General features: G+C 39.4%; 1 protein-coding gene across 1 annotated transcript in view; it reads right to left on the bottom strand.

The window, feature by feature from the left end:
• dock3 (dedicator of cytokinesis 3) overlaps nucleotides 1-19,529 on the bottom strand; it is a 964,109-nt gene that overhangs the window by 250,554 nt on the left and 694,026 nt on the right. Inside the window, exons 15-16 of the mRNA XM_059944552.1 lie at nucleotides 10,836-10,960; nucleotides 3,211-3,373 (exon numbers count right to left, since the gene is read on the bottom strand). Of these exons, the coding sequence (XP_059800535.1) occupies nucleotides 3,211-3,373; nucleotides 10,836-10,960 (288 nt within the window). The remainder of the gene's footprint in view (nucleotides 1-3,210; nucleotides 3,374-10,835; nucleotides 10,961-19,529) is intronic.

Raw genomic sequence — 19,529 nt, 5'->3', positions numbered from 1 at the left:
GCAAACTCTGAATAATTTTATATGCCTCAATAATTTCCTCTCAACACACAAAGTCACGATTAAGTTTGGGTCCTTGGAATTGTAGGTAACAGCACCAACATCTGCATCAGTGTTACAGCTGCCAATTGTCAATTGTGCAGGAGAAGCCACCCATTAGCTTGACTACAGCCTCAGTACATGTAATATGTCAAAGCAGCAATTGTAACAAAACAATTCAGAAACCTAACCTGAAGATGAAACACCAGATAATTTTGAATACAATTGTATAAGCATAGCGGTTAGTGTAACACTATTATAGCGACTCAGGTTCAATTCCTTCCGCTGTCAGTGAGGAGTTTGTACATTCACCCTGTGACCATGTGGGTTCCTCTAAGTGCTCTGGTTTCCTCCCACATTCCAAAGGCATGTAGGTTAGTAGGTTAATTGGTCACAATAGTGTAATTGGGTGGTACAAGCTTGTTGGGTTAAAAGGATTTGTTACTGTGCTCTAGCTCCACAAATAAATAATAAAAATGTGTTATTGGCAAGTTACCTGTTTTTATTTCTACATTACTGTTCACTTAAAAGTTATTTTAATCACTCCAGCATCAAGACTTCAATGAAAGCAGTAAATGGAGAGGTCAGGTGGACTCTAAATTACATGCTGCTACTGATTTTGTGTTTCTATTAACCTTCATTTAATTACATTTAATTAACCAGATACATTTTTTAAGAGGAATTAAGAGGAATAGACAGAGTGGACAGCCAGTGCCTCTTCCCCAGGGCACCACTGCTCAGTACAAGAGGACATGACTTTAAGGTAAGGGGAGGGAAGTTCAAGAGGGATATTAGAGAAAAGTTTTTTACTCAGAGACACTAATGAAGTTTAAGAGACTACTAGACAGATATATGGAGGAATTTAAGGTGGGGGTTATATGGGAGGCAGGGGTTGAGGGTCGGCACAACATTGTGGGCCGAAGGGCCTGTAATGTGCTGTACTATTCTATGTTCTATTTTTGAGGTAACTATTTCCATGTGTGGAAATCCCATACTCCCCATAACGAAATGGAATTGTTTCAGAAATGAGTGCCACATGAAGCACAAAAATATCTGTATTTAGGGGCTTTACCATTACCAGTGAATGAAGGCTGCTGATCCCCACTCCTGCCCCAGGTTGGTAGGTCACAAGATCAGCAGACTGTGAGCAGCAGGCATGATGACCGATGACCCTTCCCCCCGAAAGATCAGTGAGTCCCAGGGTTGGATGTCCATGCACGTTTCAAGTTCACAGCTTGGAGTTCGCAGTCCTGTGATTGATAAGTGCCAAGGTTGGTACCAAAGGTCAAAGACCACAGTCAGTGAGTCTGGAAGTTGAGTCCTGATGTTTGAAACCCCTGGGTTGATGTGTCCAGAAGTCAGAGTCTCAATGTTTGCAAAACTATTAGGGGATGTTGCAGGCCCAATGTTAGAATGCACTGGGGTCTTGGAGGCAGTCTGTCCTGATGTTGGAGGTGTCTGTGTAAGTAAAGAGGCTTGTTTTGCTGCTTTTGTTTTGTTCTGTTGCTATTGTTATTGTTTGTGTTATTCTGCCAAGCATTGTGGGCATACTATGTTGGCACTGTGTTAACACTTGCAGGCTGCCCCCAGCACATCCTTGAGTTTGTGGTTGTTAACACATATGACACATTTCACTGCATGTTTCAATGCAAATGTGCTAAAGATATCTGAATCAATTACTGAAATGTGGTTTTCTGTGCGTACTTCATTATTTCCAATTCAAATTAGTGGAAGATTCTCTTGTACCACTCAGAGGAGGCATGATTCATGAAGCTTTTCTGAGGAAAATCATACATATTATATGCAGATGAAGAAAGAAAACATAAGTATTTCAGAGAGGTTACTTGGCAATACTTCACTGTCATCTGCTGTGACTGTTTGTCCTCTCCCTTGTGGACAAAGGCCCAGCCTAGAAAATGGTGGAACATACAGGAGACAGCAGACAATGAGAAAACATCCACTTCTCACTGGAATGTCTATTTCTATTTGTAAATAACCAAATGGTGCTGTGGAAACATTCATGATGCTTGACCATTCCAATGCACTTTTGGTTAAGTTTTCTCATTCTACCTTTTATGTAGTTGATGTCATCTAAATCTCTTTTGCCTGGGTTTTAATTCACACAAAGCCCACTCATTAACCTTGTGCTCATTGTTTTATAATGGCTCCAGATAAGAGCAGCTTCATTTAAAAGATTTTCATCTTTGTTTCTCAAAGCCATTATTGGTCTCAATCCTCCGTGACAGTGTAATTTTTCTAAAGTCTATGATACCAGCACTGCATATCAGTTCATTTAATCAATCACATCAATTAGACCCATCATTAGCAGTAAAATCTTCAGCCAAGGCCCTATAATTCTTCCCCTAACCGTTATCCTTTTCTCCCTGACATCCGGACTATGTTTGAGGATTAACACAGAAAGGAGAAGTGCCTAACAGCAATTAAAGGCACAGTTTTCCCATTAACAGTCAATCTGATAAACACTTCAGTGTAAATTGGGGTTAGTGATTGATGCATTTGCTCTTATGTAAATCTGGGCTAATACATTTAGTGAAACACATTCATTAAGCATGCAGCATTGCTGTTTATTCAATACACTCAATATACAATCATCACCCCACAATCCCATATGGCCTCTTGGGCATCATTGCAATGATACCACCTCAGCTTTGTATATAATTCCACTACAGACAACAAACATTATGCTCATTTGTCTTTTCCTACACAAGAAAATACTCATAATTAGAAAGTATAGATTGAAATATTGTTTCAATTTATTTTCTCTCTTTAATTCCCACATGGTTTCCCACATTGCAATTGCTGAACAAGGAGGGCTTCCTTTAAGACTACTTCAAAAGCATTCAATACAAGATGAAGAATGGCCCTGAAATCCCCTTTTCTTTGCCTGTGGAATGGTTCACAAATCTGGATGGTCCTTTCCCTAGCCATTAAACTAGGTTGGGAAACTATTATAGAAGAGTTAGCCTACAAAACATTGAGCTATCATGCATTACATTGCCCATTAAGAAAATTCTGAAGGTGGTGTTTGCGTTCTGAAGGAAAAATGTACAATTAATCATTCCATACAAATGCCTGTTGATTCTGCAGATTTGAATGAAAACATTAGTGATCTTTTCAGTTATTTTTACTTAAAACAATGACTGATGTACTTACTTGAGCAGTGTCTGAACTCAAACCGAAGGTGTGAACCCCTGAATTTATCGACTGGAATGGGCAGTTTGATGATCTCACCCCATCGTGGACTGTTGTTGTGATACATCACAAAGGAGCAATGCTCAGTTATAGGGGGCTCTCCAGAACCAAGACTAATACAGTCCTATCAATTAAAAAATGTAATTATTTGCAACACTCCACTAACATGAATAATATTTTACAGTTGGTACAGTTGCATTTCCAAGAAAGTCCACTTTACATTTTCAGTCCTCGCAAGTGCAGCACAGTCAATAGGTTTTAATTTTTGTTTCTTAGATTATTATGCAAATTATTTACATTTGAGAATATTCCTTTGCCTTTTACTCCGTAGCAATCTACACAACCTGCTTGAAGCCTAGTCTCAGACGAGCATCTAAATCTACTGTTGCCTGATCTATCCAAACACCAACTAGTAACAGATTGTGTGCAGTAGGACAAAAAGTACACGGAACTGCCTCAACATACACAACAAGACTTGCATCTCAGCACTCTGAATCTATTTATCTTCGAGTGTCAGAGCACAAGGGACAGTGTGCTAAAGCACTCTCAATCTCAGAAATTCTTCAAAGTTTGTGTGTCTGGGCCCCAAAACAATGGTTCACTGCCCCTTTAAAGTTTGAGCGATTGGGCTTTCCAATTCAGTTCCTGGAAGGACTATATCTATTTGTTGTGTTTCAAAGTTTCAATGATATTGTTATGAAAATAACATCTTAGCTACCTTCAGTACTTTAACTGTTGAAAGTAATTTTGTTAAGTAACACATACAAATTACTGGAGATTTTCTTGTCAGTTTTGTTAATCTGTTTGGATGGAGTTCTCACATTTTCCCTGTCACCACTTGGGGTTTCTCTGGGTGCTCCGGTATCCTCCCAATTCTCAAAGACAGGCAGATTGTTAGATAAATTGTACCTTCTGTGTAAGTGAATGGTGGAACATGAGGGACGTTAATGTAGTGAGAATAAAAACTAGAAATAATGTAATACAAGTGTAAATGGGGGTTGAAGTTTAACCTGGACTTAGTAGGCTGAAGAACCTGTTTCCATGCCCGATGATACTATGACCACTTAGTAGATGATAATTCCATTTCAATGACATCCTGAAAGAGACTGGAAAATCTGCCCTGGAGTTGAAGGACTGCCCAAGTGCGTGTCTAGGTGGAAATGGGCTTGTCTTGATGTTGTTTTGTTGATAGACATGGACCACCAAGTTAGCAAAGGCTGAATGAGAAACAGTGCTGAGGGACAAATCCAATCTTCCCCAAGGCCAAACCCACAGCTCGCCACTTTGTCATCGACTTCAAGCATTACCCATAGTTTAAGAACTGCTGCTTTAACCAGTTTTATCCAGTGCATACAACTATCACTAACTGCAGATTTAAAATACAAATGCAAAATAAAATGCATTTCAATAATAGTAAACACAAGGTGGTGATTGTGGGAGATTTTAAGTAAACACAAGGTAGTGATTGTGGGAGATTTTAATTTTCCACACGTAGACTGGGAAGCTTATTCTGTAAAAGGGCTGGATGGTTTAGAGTTTGTGAAATGTGTGCAGGATAGTTTTTTGCAACAATACATAGAAGTACCGACTAGGCTTGGGGCAGTGTTGGATCTCCTGTTAGGGAATGCGATAGGTCAGCTGACAGATGTATGTGTTGGGGAACACTTCTGGTCCAGTGATCACAATAGCATTAGCTTCAATATAATTATGGAGAAGGACAGGACTGGACCTAGAGTTGAGATTTTTGATTGGAGAAAGGCTAACTTTGAGGGGATGCGAAGGGATTTAGAGAGAGTGGATTGGGTCAAGTTGTTTTATGGGAAGGATGTAATAGAGAAATGGAGGTCATTTAAGGGTGAAATTATGAGGGTACAGAATCTTTATGTTCCTGTTAGGGTGAAAGGAAAGGTTAAAGGTTTGAGAGCACCATGGTTTTCAAGGGATATTAGAAATTTGGTTCAGAAAAAGAGGGATGTCTACAATAGATATAGGCAGCATGGAGTAAAGGAATTGCTCGAGGAATATAAAGAATGTAAAAGGAATCTTAAGAAAGAGATTAGAAAAGCTAAAAGAAGATACGAGGTTGGTTTGGCAAATAAGGTGAAAGTAAATCCGAAAGGTTTCTACAGTTATATTAAAAGCAAGAGGATAGTGAGGGATAAAATTGGCCCCTTAGAGAATCAGAATGGTCAGCTATGTGTGGAACCGAAGGAGATGGGAGAGATTTTGAATGATTTCTTCTCTTCGGTATTCACTAAGGAGAAGGATATTGAATTGTCTAAGATGTGGGAAACAAGTAAGGAAGTTATGGAACCTATGACAATTAAAGAGGTGGAGGTACTGGCGCTTTTAAGAAATTTAAAAGTGGATAAATCTCCGGGTCCTGACAGGATATTCCCCAGGACCTTGAGGGAAGTTTGTGTAGAAATAGCAGGAGCTCTGATGGAGATCTTTAATATGTCATTAGAAACGGGGATTGTGCCGGAGGATTGGTGTATTGCTCATGTGGTTCCATTGTTTAAAAAGGGTTCTAGAAGGAAGCCTAGCAATTATAGACCTGTCAGTTTGACATCAGTGGTGGGTAAATTAATGGAAAGTGTTCTTAGAGATAGTATTTATAATTATCTGGATAGACGGGATCTGATTAGAAGTAGCCAGCATGGATTTGTGCGTGGAAGGTCATGTTTGACAAACCTTATTGAATTTTTTGAAGAAGTTACGAGGAATGTTGACGAGGGTAAGGCAGTGGATGTAGTCTATATGGACTTCAGCAAAGCCTTTGACAAAGTTCCACATGGAAGGTTAGTTAAGAAGGTTCAGTCGTTAGGTATTAATGCTGGAGTAATAAAATGGATTCAACAGTGGCTAGATGGGAGATGCCAGAGAGTAGTGGTGGATAATTGTTTATCGGGATGGAGGCCAGTGACTAGCAGGGTGCCTCAGGGATCTGTTTTGGGCCCAATGTTGTTTGTAATATACATAAATGATCTGGATGATGGGGTGGTAAATTGGATTAGTAAGTATGCCGATGATACTAAGGTAGGAGGTGTTGTGGATAATGAGGTGGATTTTCAAAGCTTGCAAGGAGATTTATGCCGGTTAGAAGAATGGGCTGAACGTTGGCAGATGGAGTTTAATGCTGAGAAGTGTGAGGTTCTACATTTTGGCAGGAATAATCCAAATAGAACATACAGAGAAAATGGTAGGGCATTGAGGAATGCAGAGGAACAGAGAGATCTAGGAATAACTGTGCATAGTTCCCTGAAAGTGGAGTCTCATGTAGATAGGGTGGTGAAGAAGGCTTTTGGAACACTGGCCTTTATAAATCAAAGCATTGAGTACAGAAGTTGGGATGTAATGCTAAAGTTGTACAAGGCATTGGTAAGGCCAAATTTGGAATATTGTGTGCAGTTCTGGTCACCGAATTATAGGAAAGATATCAATAAATTAGAGAGAGTGCAGAGACGATTTACTAGGATGTTACCTGGGTTTCAGCAATTAAGTTACAGAGAAAGGTTGAACAAGTTAGGTCTCTATTCATTGGAGCGTAGAAGGTTGAGGGAGGATTTGATCGAGGTATTTAAAATTTTGACAGGGATAGATAGAGTTGACGTGAACAGGCTGTTTCCATTGAGAGTAGGGGAGATTGAAACTAGGGGACATGATTTGAGAGTTAGGGGGCAGAAGTTTAAGGGAAACACGAGGGGGTATTTCTTTACTCAAAGAGTGATAGCTGTGTGGAATGAGCTTCCTGTAGAAGTAGTAGAGGCCAGTTCAGTTGTGTCATTTAAGGTAAAATTGGATAGGTATATGGACAGGAAAGGAGTGGAGGGTTATGGGCTGAGTGCGGGTAGGTGGGACTAGGTGAGATTAAGGGTTCGGCACGGACTAGGAGGGCCAAGATGGCCTGTTTCCGTGCTGTGATTGTTATATGGTTATATGGTTAATATTGAAGCTGATTTCCTTATCAGTGAGGAATGTGTGCATGTTCAGTCAATCTGAAACTCTACACTGCAGCCAAGTATAGGTATCAATAAAATGAAAAAATCTTAAAGACCGATCTAATGCAGAAATGAAAACCCATGTGACCTTACAGTTAAATGTCCATGCTGTAATCTTCTCACGAGACTTACAATTTTTAGAACCAAACTCAAATTTGTAAAGAATTAATAACATATTTTTGTTGTGCTTTTCTGTTGACTTATATTAATATATCTACAATGCTGATTATATAATTGGACAACTTGCTTGAGGGATTAATATTGATCAGTTTAATTGTATGCTATTTTTGACTCTCAAGCTGCCAAAGTGATTATAAACTGCTGCAATAATCTGTGAGAAATTAAATTAATAAAGTAAAAAGCATTAAGTTCAATTCAGCTGAAGCAGACAGAGAAAGAAAGACTACAGTAAACTTATTTTAATGTTGAGGTGTATTTTCCAGTGACTAGGCAGAAACAATTTAAAATCCCTGCCCCCATTACACTGAGTGGCATTCACCTGAACAGTAGTCGATCAGTGACATTTCAATCTCACAAAATGTCAATTGGTGAACTTATTTCAATTGGGAATCATATTTACACCTTTCTGTTTCTCTTCTTGCACTAAATCTTAATCCAATCACATTATTAACATTTTAGATAACTAGTTATCGTCAAGGAATACTGAAATAACTGTAATTATCATTTCAGCAGAGGTTAACAATATGGTACTGGCATTTTTGTCTCTAGCTTTGTGTCCAGAGTATTACAAAGTTAAGAACTTGAATCCATCATCACGCACCACCAAGGTTATAAATGACATTTTCTGCAACCATAATTCATTTATACCTCTCTTTAAAGTAATGGACTTAAATTGCTACAGTTTCCTATTCCAACAATCTCCCCATCTAAATATTAGGACTACACTCATTTGCTTCTATTGTTACCTTCCTGACCAATACCACACGGTCATCATTGGAGTTTCCGCACAAATAAATCTATAACCATGTTATTATCTGATGCTATCCCTTGGTGGCATAATTGCTTCACATATTAGGGTACGAGAATGATCAAGGAAATGAAAAGATTAACGTAAGAGCAGCATTGAATGTTTTGGGCCTGTACTCATTGGAGTTTGGAAGAATGAGGGAAATTTCATTGAAACCTACTAAAGGCCAAGATAAAGTGGACATGGAGAGGTTGTCTCCAATAGTGGGAGAGTCTGGGACCAGAGGGCACATCCTCAGAATATAAACCAATCCCTTCAGAACAGAAATGAGGAGGGATTTCTTTAGCCAGAGGGTGGTGAATATGTGGAATTCATTGTTACAGACAGCTGTGCAGGCCAAGTTATTGGGTATATTTAAAGTAGTGGTTGATAAGTTCTTGATTAGTAAGTGTATTGGGAGAATAAAGTTGAGAGGAAAAATAAATCAGCTATGATGGAATGGTGGAACATACTCAATAGGTTGAATGACTTCATTCTGCTCTTATAAAAAGATCTTACTACAAAAGGGAAACCCCAAGGCATTCTACAAGTGTGTGAAGAGCAAGAGGATAAGACGTGAAAGAATAGGACCTATCAAATTTGACAGTGGGAAAGTGTGTATGGAACCAGAGGAAATAGCAGAGGTACTTAATGAATACTTTACTTCAGTATTCACTATGGACAAGGATCTTATTGATTGGAGTGATGACTTGCAGCAGACTAAAAAGCTTGAGCATGTAGATATTAAGAAAGAGGATGTGCTGGAGCTTTTGGAAAGTATCAAGTTGAATAAGTCGCCAGGACCAGATGAAATGTACCCCAGGCTACTGTGGGAGGTGAGGGAGGAGATTGCTGAGCCTCTGGCAATGATCTTTGCATCATCAATGGGGATGGGAGAGGTTCCAGAGGATTGGAGAATTGCGGATGTTGTTCCTTTATTCAAGAAAGGGAGTAGAGATAGCCCAGGAAATTATAGACCAATGAGTCTTACTTCAGTGGTTGGTAAGTTGATGGAGAATATCCTGAGAGGCCGGATTTATGAACATTTGGAGAGGTATAATATGATTAGGAGTAGTCAGCATGCTTTGTAAAGGGCAGGTTGTGCCGTACGAGCCTGATTGAATTTTTTGAGGATGTGACTAAATATATTGATGAAGGAAGAGCAGTAGATGTAGTGTATATGGATTTCAGCAAGGCATTTGATAAGGTGCCCCATGCAAGGCTTATTGAGAAAGTAAGGAGGCATGGGATCCAAGGGGACATTACTTAGTGGATCCAGAACTGGCTTGCCCACAGAAGGCAAAGAGTGCTTGTAGACAGGTCATATTTTGCATGGAGGTCGGTAACCAGTGGAGACCTCAGGGATCTGTTCTGGGACCCTTACTTTTTGTGGTTTTTGTAAATGATCTGGATGAGGAAGTGGAGGGATGGGCTAGTAAGTTTGCCGATGACACAAAGGATGGAGGTGTTGTGGATAGAGTGGAGGGCTGTCAGAGGTTACAGCAAGACATTGATAGAATGCAAAACTGGGCTGGTAAGTGGCAGATGAAGTTCAACCCAGATGTGTGAAGTGGTTCATTTTGGTAGGTTAAATATGATGGCAGAATATAGTATTAATGATAAGACTCATGGCAGTGTGGAGGATCAGAGGGATCTTGGGGTCTGAGTCCACAGGATGCTCAGAGCAGCTACGCAGGTTGACTCTGTGGTTAAGAAAGCGTACGGTGCATTGGCCTTCATCAATCATGGAATTGAATTTTGGAGCCAAGAGGTAATGTTGCAGCTATATAGGACCCTGATAAGACCCCACTTGGAGTACTGTGCTCAGTTCTGGTCACCTCACTACAGGAAGGATGTGGAAGCCATAAAAAGGGTGCAGAGGAGATTTACAAGGATGTTGCCTGGATTGGGGAGCATGCCCTTTGAGAATAGGTTGAGTGAACTCAGCCTTTTTTCCTTGGAGCGACGGAGGATGAGAAGTGTCCTGACAGAGGTGTACAAGATCATGAGAGGCACTGATCATGTGGACAATCAGAGGCTTTTTCGCCAGGACTGAAATGGTTGCCACAAGAGGACACAGGTTTAATGTGCTGGGGAGTAAGGACAGAGAGATGTCAGAGTTAAATTTTTTAACTCAGAGTGTTGAGTGCGTGGAATGGGCTGCCAGCAACTGTGGTGAAGGTGGATACGATAGGGTCTTTTAAGAGGCTTTTAGATAGGTACATGGAGCTTTGAAAAATAGAGGGCTATAGGTAAGCCTAGTAATTTCTAAAGTAGGGACGTGTTCGGCACAACTTTGTGGGCCGAAGGGCCTGTATTGTGCTATAGGTTTTCTATGTTTCTAATTCAAAGGATTGAGTTCTGAAATGACCAGACTAATGGTTATATCCCAATTAGAAAATATATTTTAATGTGGCAGCCCACTGCAAAACAGCTTAAACCCTTTGGCAACACTGCAACAGAGATCAAATCTCCTCCTGAGCTCAGAGATAGAGAGATTATTGAAAGTATCAACACTGGTTGAAAACACTGAAGAGTGAATCCAAGACATTTTGATGTCTGCTGTTCCCAACAAGCCAATGAAAGATACCTCAACAGTTTGTTTTATAAAGTCTCACCTTTAGTACTTCTCCATCTGCATAAAGAACGTACACTGTTACTTCAATGTTCTTCTGAACACTCTTTCCACCTCTCTCAAAATCCCCTCGTTCCAATGTCAGATACAGATCATTCCTGATGTCACCTGTATGACATTCACATAACACGTCAAAACAAATTACATTAATACTGAATAGGAAAAGCTCAAAGACGAAATCGACACTTAATAAAGGGTCAGCATTGATGTGTATATGCGCAGATAGCATACGCTCAAACCGCAGCAGTGAGTTTAAAAAAAACAACTGAAGTAAAGGTTAATGCCTGGCTGAATACATATATAAACTCACCAAGATGTCCATGTCATTCACAAGACTGCAGCAAATATTTCCCAAAGGAGGATTCAGTTCAAGAACCCTATCCAAAATGTTAATTTTCCTTCATATTGATGTATCTATTGATCTGTTATGTATTTCCAATCTTTTCTGTTTCTAACTGAACACTTCTAAACACTGTTCTTTTGAGCTGTTAGCTTGCCCCAATTGCATCACTCTGGCTAAAGATCTTATATCTTTCTACAAAACTATCTACAAGGGAGCAGGAAAAGATATGAAAGCTGATATACTAATGCCGTTACGTTGCTATTTAAAATTATATCATTATTCATTGGAAGTTTTGATAAAATCTCACTCAAAATATAATCAAGACTTGAAATATTATTGCAATAGAAGACGAGGCTGGCCCATCTTTATTCAGTTAAAGAAGTTACAGATAATCTTCCTTGCATCATAGTGGAATGAATTCTATAATATAAAGAGCTATTCTGAATTGCATCGAGAGAAATGCATAGCTTGTCATTTCATGTAAAATGTGTCCATGTAAGTATAACAAGTCTGAGGTTAGACTAATAAATAAAATGTCAGAATGATAAAATGTTGGTTGTCTTTGGATTAGGAAGTCTGATTTTAGCTTTGGAATAAATAAAATGAATATTTTTACATAATTAGTAGGTTTTCTAAGAATTAGTTATAGAAAGGGTCGCAGGTCATATCTGATTTGTACTTTTGATCTAGGTTACATGCATAGTGCAGCATACTCATAACCAAATCTCAAAGCTTTGAAAGATGAAGTTTCTATCTTGCTACACTCTGATCCTACACCTTTGGTATTAATAAATCTATTTGGTGTACTATATTTTGCAAGTGTCTTGAGCTTATATTTGAAATTGTTTCACTGGATCATAGAATAAGGTGGACTACCGACACAATAAAAAGAACAAGATAGTGCTTCTATCTCTTGTATCACAGACTTAACATCAACACTGAACAGATTCCACAACCTACTGACTCACTTTCAAGGACACTACAATTCATGTTCTAAGAATTATTTATTTACACAATTTGTCTTCTTTTGTACACTGGTTGTTTGTCAGTATTTATTTTTTATATAGCTTTCCATTAATTTTACTGCATTTCTTTATTTTCCTGTTAATGTCTGTAAATAAATGAATCTCAATGTACTTCGATTATAAATTTACTTTGACTTTGACCTAATAGTGGTAAATTCTTCTTGTAGCATAAACTGGAAGTTGTTAGCAGTTAGAAATGTTTTAGTTAACATTTGTTTGCAATTGTCAGTCTTTTTGGATTTCTAGCCTTTAGAGACATTTTACTTGTGAATGAAGTAACTTAAACTTCACTCCATAATGTAGATGCAGTGGCCTAATGCAATACATTTCCTCAGTTAAAGCAGATCTTTGTTATGTGTAAGCACTACACAGAATTTCAGAATTCTAAAGAGAACTCTTTAATTTCACAAATCCAGGTTTTGAAATGATACATGTCATCTCTATCCAGATTAATACTTTGTGCCAGAAAATTAGCAGATTGTCTCTTATGGAAATAGTTTATGGTACACATTTAATACCCATGGGCTAGAAAACAGTAAGTCTATACATTAGGAGGATTAATGGCACCTAACGGTGACTCCTTTGCTTGCATCTTCAGAAACAGCTCTATTTCCATCTTTAATATCTCTAGTTTTCCCTTTCAGAGTTCTTTTGAAGACCCTGATCTGGAGTTACATGCTGACTACGGTTCTTTGCGGGAATGGGACCTGCTCTCGGGGTTTCATGACTGGCTGTCAGCCTAAGAGCTCAGCTCGCCTTGGGAGGGCCGAGATCTTGTGGCTCTGGAAATGGACAGATCAAAGGTTAGCATCTGAGCAGATTGGTGCATTGTGGGAGATGGAAGATCTAAGGCTGTGTGCCCAGAGACCCAAGATCTTTAGGCACAGTGTTCGGAAAAAGCGACACAACGAACTTTTAACATTGTAAACCAGCCAGTTGCTTGTTATGACTCCCCTCTCGCTCTGAATCGGAGACAACTCTTTCTCCCTTATTGGGGAGAGAGAGCGCCTGTGGTACGTCAAATACTGGGTGAACAAGTAGACTATAGATGCTGGATATCCAAAAAAAAACTTGAGAATATTGGAAATACTATACAGGTTAGGCTTGATCTGTTGAAAGAGAAATTTAGTTGATTTCTCTCCACATAAATACTGCCTGGCCCACTGGGTATTGCCAACATTTTCTGTTTCCAGATCATCAGTCATATCAAGAATAAAGTTAACTTTCAATTCAACAAGTCCAATAAAAACTATCCAATTGTCTTTAGTTCTCTCCTGTATAATCTGGAATACTCCCTGTGCAAGGAAATGGATGATCGCCATATTTACTTTCTACTTTGATAGCATTGTCTCCCTGTACTTTTCACTAACAAGATGTTTTTAAGTGAGATGCAACAGAATGATGCTTCTAGTCTCCACATCAACTTTGAAATCATTTAATTAAGATAAAATATATTTATTTCAATTAAGACAGGGTCACACAAGGACCATTTTGGCAAAATTATACAATTTGCAGATCCCTTATTTTTAATACTGCCCCTGAATGGGATATAAAAGCTATTGTAAAATACAGAAAATGCCTCGGTTTTAATCATTTACTTCCTTTTCAAGATGAAAGGAATAAAAGGTGGAAGCCATACTTAATGTAATTAAAAGCCCAATAGATCTTGCATTTCCCTAAGATCCCCCTGCCAAAGCTTCCCAATTAACATAGAAATATTATTTTCTAAAGGTTCTAGCTATGACTTAGCAAGTCTATACATTGTCATAGATGGTCTGCGAATCCTTGTGACCACTTGTAATGGTTCCAGAGGAGGTGCCACTACATCCCCACTAACCATTCGCATGCTTATGATAATGTTTTGGGGGGGGGGTCACCTGGAGAGGAAAAACAAGAGAATGCAGAAGCTGGGATCTGGAGCGGGATATAGAAAAAAAAACAAGCCTCTGAAGGAACTAACAAAATGCTGGAGGAATTCAGCAGGTCAGGCAACATCAATGGAAGGGAATAAACAGTTGACTTTTTTGGCCGAGACCTTTCATTGCGTCTCAAATCTCTGGAGAAGCAACATCTGTGGAATGGGGGAGAGAGGAAATGTTGATGCCTTGGGTCAAAACTCTGCAATGGAACTGAATGTGATGATAGTTGATTTAAAGAGAGGAAGAAGGGTGACACAGGGGTCAGTAGGTGGTAGATAGCCCAAGGAAGGGTGAGGGATAATTGGAAGATGGAACTCGGTGAAGTGGAGGGAGGGATGCAGTTGCAGATAGAGAATGGTGGGTGATAAGAGGAAGCAGACAATGAAACAAAGATAAGAAAATGTGCAGATGCTAGAAATCCAAACACACACGAAATGCTGGAGGAACTCAGCAGGCCAGGCAGTATCAATGGAAAAGATTAAACAGTCAATGTTTCGTGCCAAGACCTTTCATCAAAAAGCAAAGGGCAGATAGAGCTAGGTTGTGGGTAGGAGGGCATAGGTGAAGACAGAGATTGAGGAGTTTAAGCAAGGCCGCAAAGGCTAATAGTGTTGGAATCCGGTAAGTAAGGAAGGTGATAATGGGATTACTTCAGGGAAAGATGAAGTATGCTGTAGTCATTTCATTTTAGCATTTCTGTAAGAGCAGTCTGTTCTGCTTTCAGCATGTTTGGGTTTGAACTAAAGATAAGGGGCTATGTTGTTTAATTTAGGAATGTTGTATCAGCCAATCAGGATGCTGGAACTGGGAGAAGGTTCTAGAGAATGCTGGGCTGAGGGGTTTATTTGTGAGGGACACTGGTATGGGCCAAGGTCTTTTGGAAGAGCTGGGAGAGGACAGGAGGGAAGATGTCTGAGGATGCAATCCCTGTTGCACAAGGTGCTTTGTGCAGATGAACGACTTCAAGGTGAAAGGACCAATATCCTGTGGGGGAGCCCATTTGTTCAAGGTGAATTTGAGTGACATCGGAAGGTGGTGTGTGCTTTCATGCAGACCGTGTGTCCTGCATGCAAGTTAAGACAACTTCCAGATAAGCTCCAACTTGTGCACACATTTGGACTGGGCCCTTTTTATTCCACCCCCCTCACCCCCTGCCTTTACTTTTCCTACTAATTATTTGATAAAGCTGAAATTTGTAAATATATTTTCTTTATAATTGTACGCAGTGTACGATTTGTTACTTCTTGCCGGTGGCTGATTGCATGGGGGCAGTATTTACACAGATTGGGTTTCGGGAGGTTGAGACATCCCAACTTCTGAGTTTTGGAGGGACTCAACTCATTCTAACCCTAAATGTATGGAGTTTGATAAAGGTGTTTTTCTCACCACTGCAGCAAGGGGCTAACGGACTGTATCTCTAGAGATACCTGGTTAAAAAGGTGTTTCAGAACCTGGTGGACTACTCCAACAATGAAGAGAAGGGGAGATTGGTGATAACTGGGTGAGTATGGGTGAAGGAATTATTGGAATGAGTTGAGTAGGGAAGGGAGCGGGGACTGTGGATTGAGTGGAAGGGGTAGGTGGGTGAAAAACAGAAATTGACAAGGCAAAAAAAAAAGACAGATGGAGCCAGGTAGAGCAGAGGGTATAGCAATGGTGAGACAGGCTAGATGATAATAAGTAGGGCCACAAAGGAGTGCAGGAATCTGATAAGAAAGGTAGGTGATAATGGGAAGTTTTTTAAGGGAGAGAGGATGGAAAACCAAATGGGGGAGGGTTTTGATGGGTGAAATGCATTGTTTGTAGGTGGTTAGAACCAGGCAGAAATGGGTTAACGTAAATGAGGGCTCCATCTGCCTTTGTTCTTGGTTCCACCTATCACCCACCTATCTCTGTCTCCAAATTATCTCACCCCTCTCTATTCTATGATTCTCATTTTACATGTGACAATCCTGGAGTGTAGTTAAGGAGAAAGAAAGTTAATATAAACCGGCTGGAGGAAGAAGGATTTGTTCCCTACCTTTAGTAATTTTTGACTAGTAATCATACACAATACACCTGTGAACATTGGGAGTTAAACCAGCTAGGCTGAAAATTGAACTGGCAGTGATGTGAGAACACCGACCTTCTGGTTTTGACCAAGCACTGGGTCAGTATTTGAATTTTTTGAAGAGGAGCATCCTGAGTTACATGAGTAACCTCAAACCCACAGTTTCATGCCTCATGGAATTCCTTTTTAAATAGCTTCAAAAGCAGATTAGTATCTGCTATAAAATTGTTCAAAAGGACAGAGACACCAGATGGTATAGGAACTTGGCCCAGAAAATGTTATTGCCAAATGCTGGAAATCTAATTCACAGAGCTGAGTGGTCTGATAAATAAGACTGAGCAATCAGGAAAGTCTCACCAGTGACATTTCTTTGAGCCCAGGCTGGCTGTGGAAATGTCATCCTGTTGAAATCAGTCAGCAGCAAGTAGTAACAATTGCATTGATTAGTTGACAAGCATATAATTTTGAAATGTAAATATTACGAAGCTGAATTTGTCCATAGCATAGTATTGTTTAGCAAATGTAGCATGCACAATCACAATAATTCAGTGATAGAGAGATACAATATGGAAGCAAGCCCTTTGGCTCTCTGAGTTCACACTGACCATCCTACATTATTCCCATTTTTATTCTCCCCATTTCCTCACCAACTTCCCCCTCGATTCTACCACCCAATTACATACTAAGGGTAAATCACAGTGGCCAATTAACATATCATCCTGAATATCCATGGAAGGTGAGAGCATCTTTGGAAACTACAGCACAAAGAAGAAATACATGTTGTCACAGGGCAAATGTGCAAACTCCACACAGCTATGGTCAGGCATGAACCTGCATCCCTGACAATGGGAGCCAGCAGTTTTACTAGCTGTCTAACTGTGTCATCCTATTGGTTTTATGGATCATTATTAACTATAAATTGAAATGCAAATATTGCCACTGTACATAAAGTTAATAGACAAGGTCAACTTTGTGGGTCTACTTAGATGCCAGAGACAATTATCCAAGTGTACACTAATATCATTTATATATGGAAAGAATCTGCAGCATTTGTGTCATTTTAATGACCTCCTCCATGTATTAGAAATAAATAGAGGCACAGTAGATGTACATTAAGATTTACTGAAGAGTAAAGCAACAAAATATAATTGAACCAGGTAAAATATCTCAAATTTCCAATCATGCCCAAACACACAAGTACCTATAAAAAGTATTTATTCCTCTTGGAAGTTTTCATATTTGACTATTTTGCGACATTGAATCACAGTGGATTTAATTTGGATAAACAGAAAAGACTCTTTTGTGTTAAAGTGAAAACAAATTTCTACAAATTGGTCTAAATTGATCACAATTATTAAACACAAAATAATTGATAACATGATTACTCACCCCCTTCGAGTCAGTATTTACTTGAGGCACCTATAGCAGCAATTACAGCCTAGAGTCTGTGTGAATAAGTTTTCCATAAGCTCTGCTCATTTGGACATGACAATTTTTCACCATTCTTCTTTACAAAATGCTCAAGCTCTGTCAGATTGCATGAAGCTTGTGAGTGAACAGCCATTTTCAAGCCCAGCCACAAATTCTCAATTGGATTGAGGTCTGGACTCTGACTTGACCACTCCAGGACATTAAATTTGTTGTTTTTAAGCCATTCCTGTGTAGCTTTGGCTTTATGCTTGGGATCATTATATTGGTGGAAAACAAATCTTCCAAGTTGCAGTTCTCTTGCAAACAGCATCAGATTTTCCCTGAATTTTGCTACATTCATTTTACCCTCTACATAGACAAGCCTTCCAGGGCCTGCTGCAGTGAAGCATTCTCACAACATGATGCAGCCACCACCATGCTTCATGGTAGGGATGGCGTGTTTTTGATGATGTGCAGTGTTTGGCTTCTGCCAAACATAGCATTTAATCTGAAGCTAAAAAGCTCAATTTTTAGACCATCAGACCATAGAACCTTCTTCCAGCTGACTAGAGTCTCCAACATGTCTTCTGGCAAACTGTAGCCAAGATTTTGTGAATTTTTTTTTCCTTTGTCACTCTTCAGTAAAGCTGCAACTGGTGAAACATCCAGGCAACAGTTGTTGTATGAACAGTCTCTCCCATCACAATCACTGAAGTTTGTAACTCCTCAAGATTTTTCATAGGTCTCTTGGTGGCCTCCCTCATTAGTCCCCTTCTTCTACAGTCACTCAGTTTTTCAGGACAGCCTGCTCTGGGCAGATTTACTGCTGCGCCATATTCTTTCCATTTCTCAATGATTGACTTAACTGTACTACATGGGAATATCTTTTGTATCTCTCTCCTGACTTGTACTTTTCAATAACCTTTTCGCAGAGTTGCTTGGAGTGCACTTTGTCTTCATGATGTAGTTTTTGCCAGGATACTGATTCTCTAATAGTTGAAGCCTTCAGATACAGGTGTATTTTTACTACAATCAATTGAAGCAACTTGACTGCACACATGGTGATCTCCATTTACCTAATTATGTGACTTCAAAAACCGGTTGGCTGCTCCAGTGATGATTTAGTGTGTCATATTAAAGGGGGTAAATACATTTGAAAACAATTATTTTGTTTTACCTTTGTAAATAATTTAAATCATTTTGTAGATATCTGTTTTCACTTTGACACAAAAGAGTTTTTTTGTTGATCAGTGTCAAAAAAGCCAAACTAAATCAACTGTGATTCAATGTTGTAAAACAATAAAACATAAAAACTTCCAAGGTGGGTGAATACTTTTTATTGGCACAGTATATGTTTCTGGATAGTGTAATGAAGATGCAGAAAATGAAACTGTGTTGTCACAAATTAAAATGAAGAGGTGGATATTCTTCAAGGATGCTGGGACTTCATAGAACGGAAGAATACAATACTGTACCTTCAAAGTAAAATAAGAACTTTAGAGTTTCATCTGAATATATTAAAACATATTTATTTAGAGATATAGAGCTATTCATTAAAATGCTATTAAAGAATGTGAATACATTACATGAATCTATTAATGTCAATAGCTCATTGTCCAATATCTTGGTTATAGCCATTATAGAGTCATAGAGCACAACATCATAGAAACTACTTCAGCCAGTTAGTCTGTGCCAAACTGTTACTCTGCCTACGGGATCCCACTACCCAGCACATCTTTCCCTCCCCCCCCCCCCTTCTGCTTTCTGCAGGGATCACTCCCTACGCGACTCCCTTGTCCATTCGCCCCCCCCAAACCTTTCCACCGATCTCCCTCCCGGCACTTATTCTTGCAAGCGGAACAAGTGCTACACCTGCCCTTACACTTCCTCCCTCACCACCATTCAGGGCCCAGACAGTCCTTCCAGGTGA

The sequence above is a fragment of the Hypanus sabinus genome, chromosome 19, assembly GCF_030144855.1.
Source record: "Hypanus sabinus isolate sHypSab1 chromosome 19, sHypSab1.hap1, whole genome shotgun sequence".
NCBI classification, from domain to species: domain Eukaryota; kingdom Metazoa; phylum Chordata; class Chondrichthyes; order Myliobatiformes; family Dasyatidae; genus Hypanus; species Hypanus sabinus.
The sequence above is the reverse complement of the archived record's forward strand: the minus strand, read 5'-3'. Positions and strand labels throughout refer to the sequence as shown.